Source organism: Eutrema salsugineum, unplaced genomic scaffold (genome assembly GCF_000478725.1).
Source record: "Eutrema salsugineum unplaced genomic scaffold, Eutsalg1_0 scaffold_1, whole genome shotgun sequence".
Classification (NCBI taxonomy): domain Eukaryota; kingdom Viridiplantae; phylum Streptophyta; class Magnoliopsida; order Brassicales; family Brassicaceae; genus Eutrema; species Eutrema salsugineum.
Window position 1 is genome coordinate 9859840 of NW_006256909.1, and position 3559 is coordinate 9863398.

Sequence of the window (3559 nt, forward strand, 5' to 3'; positions counted from 1 at the left end):
GTTTGAGATGTATTATTCTAGTACATTTTGAGTTACAAAAAAAAAAAAAAAAAAAAAGCATGTAGAGAACAGGTGGGTTTTGAAATTGGTCCTAATACATTCTAAATGACATATGTACACAAGGAGGCATTTGAAATGCCTCTCATCATCATCATCGTCATCATCATATGCATGAGAAGGCTTTGTCTTATGTTTCCATTGATCTTCTTCTTCTTCTACGCCTTTTTCTTGCTAATCAGGGTTGGAGTCACAGAGAGCACACCGATGAGAAACAGAGTTGCCATCGAGCTGAAATCGTAGAGATCTCCTAATGACTGTAACTCTCCAAGAGCAATCCCAGCCTGTGCCACAACAAAACCAAATACACTTCAATTGGAAAACATTCTTACTCATTGAAACAGTAAGATAAAAAGAAAAAACCTTGCTATCTCCCTTATTCCACGAGCGAATAATATGAAGGCAGATCTCCTAGCACGCAGTGTTCGAGTCTACCCTCAAGACATGATCTATGTAAACTCAGTACCTCCAAACTGGACTTCTATGTCCTCGTAGGGACTTAGGCGGATGACAAAAAAAAAAAAAAAAAAAAAACCTTGAAATTCTCATTACCCGGACAGTGACATATGCAGCAGGAATCAGACCGATGAATGTAGCGAGGAAGAAGATATGGTAAGGAACATCAACAATTGGGGAAGCAACATTAATGAAAGTGTTAGGCAATGTTGGTGTTAGTCTCAAGAACAGCATATAGTTCAGCAACCCATCTTTCCTTCTCGCAACCTAAACACACAAAACCCGCGTAAGAATCTTCAGGATTTCAAGAATCTTTATACCGCAAAAGAGACAAAAGATTTTCTTTTTCTTGTTATTCAAACCTGATCTTGGAAGAAAATTAGTTTGTCGGGCCAAAGCGAGAAGATTAAAGGTCTACCAATGAGCTTAGAGAGGAAATAGCAAGAGGAAGCACCAGCTGTTGCAGTGGAGACAACAAGAGCCATTCCTTTGAAAACTCCAAAGAGAGCACCAGCAAGCAATGACATGAACACTGTTCCAGGAATCATGAATGTCTGCATGAACACGTAGACCAGACAATATCCAACAAGAACTTGAACTGTGTAATCACTTGTGTAAATCTCAAGATTATCTCTGCAAAAACAGAAAAATCGCATCAAACACACAGATTTAGTCAATCAATGACACATTACTTGCAGTGTGGTGAAAAAGCTCAAAATGTTAAAATAAAATCAAAACCATCAAATCTGTTTCAAGAAAGTAATCAAATTTGCGGATAATCTATCAACCCAGAAGGATTTTTTCTTCAAGTTGTGTTTTAAGATTCATATTCAATCAGCATTTCTAATATTGGCAATAATAAACCTAATACGAGATTAGCTTAGCTTCAGGTATATAAATTCCAGAATCCTAACTCATAAAGGTTGCATTTTTACCAAAAACCCAGAAACAATCAATTATAGAGACAATAAAATTCACCTAAGAATCTGAAGGTCTTCGAGATTACGAGGTAGCTTGAGGAAGCTGTAATCAGATTGAGGCATTGTGAGATAAACGCAAACAAGTCCCACTAGAAACCCTAAAACGACGCCGGAAGCTGCCGTGACCTCCCAAAAGCTCAGAGAATATCTCGGATTCGCCGATTTTGCCGGAACAACGCCGATTGTTGCTTCTCCTTCTCTCTCCATCTCTCGTTATCTCCCTTCTCTATCGATCCGGTTGAAAAGAGAGAGAGAGATAGAAGAAAGGAAATAAAGAAAGAGATTTAACGCCTTTTGCTTTCACGAATCCTCTTCCCTGTCTCTGTCTCCTTGAAATCTGAATGACGGAGAAAGATTGAAGAAGGAGACGAAGAAGCAGGAAAAATAAAAGGAATATTCGAATTTTGATTTTGAAGGATTTGGTTTGGTTTTGTGTCAATCTAATTGAAGAAAAACCAAAATTAATCTTGTACCTTTAAAAACCATTTTGTGCCTCATGTTTTCGTGGGTTTACAAATTTATCCCTAAGATTATAGACGTGCTTGTCGTATACCCTAATCATTAAAATTTGGTGTATATTTGTTAATTTTATATACTTTGGGAAATTAAAAAAAAAAACTTACTAGACAATGAAATAAGGATATTAAGCGCTTAATTGAGATAGAACACTTAATTCAATTTTCATTACAAATTTAATACTTCATTTTTTTGTTTGGTCTTTTAACGTAACATGTAAATAACAAAAATACTCCTTTCTATATATCCGTATATTGTATATATTATATTATACATGAACTAAAATGTCATGAATAATTATAAAAAATTAAAATTATTTAAATATTAAAAACTATGCTAGGCTTAGAGAAAGCTAATCCTTGTAAAATATCCATTTAGATAGTATAGATAGTAGACAAACAAATAAATAAAAACCAGAATTGGAAAACTAACACGTCCCCGTTAAGCTTAAACTAAAGGTAGGCATTTACATATGTTTTAAACTTTTAATTCTTATCACTTTTATTTGTTTGTTTGTCTTTTAATGTCTTTTTAATCTTTTGAATTATAAATATAAAAAAAATCAGTCATGACCACCTTTTATAACATTCATAATGCATGTTACCTCCTCCATTAGTTTCGAAGACACATGATGATAGTTGAGTGTAATTTTGTCCGTATTATAGGAAATTTTTTATGATTGTTACGCATAAAACATAACATATAGTGGTACAAGTTATAATAAAATTCGTGTAAGCTTAGGATATGTTAACTTTATATTACATTGGGTAGTACTGATATAGTCCAATTTTTTTTTTAATTGATAAGTATATTTTCTTCTTTTTTCATACAAAGTATGAAAATTTGTTGAGTTATATTATTAAATATCTTAGATGTACACACTCTATGAAAATAAATATACAGTTTTAGTAAACCGTCGTGGAGTTCAGATTGTAAATATAAATTGAAAATAGCACTAACCCTATAGTATAATCAAACATTATATTCTTAAAAAATATGTATATAAACAATAAATCTTTCATCAATCTCGATTTGATAAATGAATGATATATAGCGTGGAGCTTTGGCCACGGAATGTGGCAGATGGCACGTTTAAATGGTATATTGACATGTGACCTTATAATTGCCTATGTTGCTTCACGACAAAAGTGAATTACATCGATATATCTATATTTATTCTGTTTTCTATCAAGTATAGAATTAGATATATTTATTCTGTTTACTAGGATCATCTCCTTTTTTTGTTTCCAACCACATTTTAAAGCAACGCAGAAAAATATAGCGGAATATAAACAAAATGGTTGTCTATTCATGTTATATGGCATTTTTTTTTTCAAAATCTGGAAAAAGGTCATTTTGATTGTTTGTTTTGTTTATGTTTGAAAACTCTTAAAATTTTAACGACAAAAAGAGAGTCACTTGCCAAGTTACTAGCTTTTTTACACCAAAGAAAACATTTCCTTAGATTTATTTCTGCCATTTTTTTCCCAAGGCAAATGGCAATCCGGCAATTAAAAAGTCAGTCAACTTACCACTAATTATTTGGACAA

General features: G+C 32.8%; 1 protein-coding gene across 1 annotated transcript; it reads right to left on the reverse strand.

The window, feature by feature from the left end:
- LOC18030443 (uncharacterized membrane protein At4g09580) lies at window positions 1-1922 on the reverse strand. The gene is made up of 4 exons (XM_006414123.2): window positions 1492-1922; window positions 876-1146; window positions 610-780; window positions 1-341 (listed from the first exon to the last, which is right to left on the reverse strand). Exons 1-4 carry the CDS (start codon window positions 1698-1700, stop codon window positions 216-218), a joined length of 777 nt encoding a protein of 258 aa, XP_006414186.1. The 5' UTR covers window positions 1701-1922; the 3' UTR covers window positions 1-215.
- Window positions 1923-3559: the final 1637 nt, after the last annotated feature.

Coding starts and splice junctions, on each gene's coding strand:
- LOC18030443 (XM_006414123.2), bottom strand. CDS start 1,700: ATGGAGAGAGAAGGAGAAGCAACAATCGGCGTTGTTCCGGCAAAATCG. Junction 1,147..1,491: donor GAAGACCTTCAGATTCTTAG/GTGAATTTTATT, acceptor CTGTTTTTGCAG/AGATAATCTTGAGATTTACA. Junction 781..875: donor TAATTTTCTTCCAAGATCAG/GTTTGAATAACA, acceptor TTGTGTGTTTAG/GTTGCGAGAAGGAAAGATGG.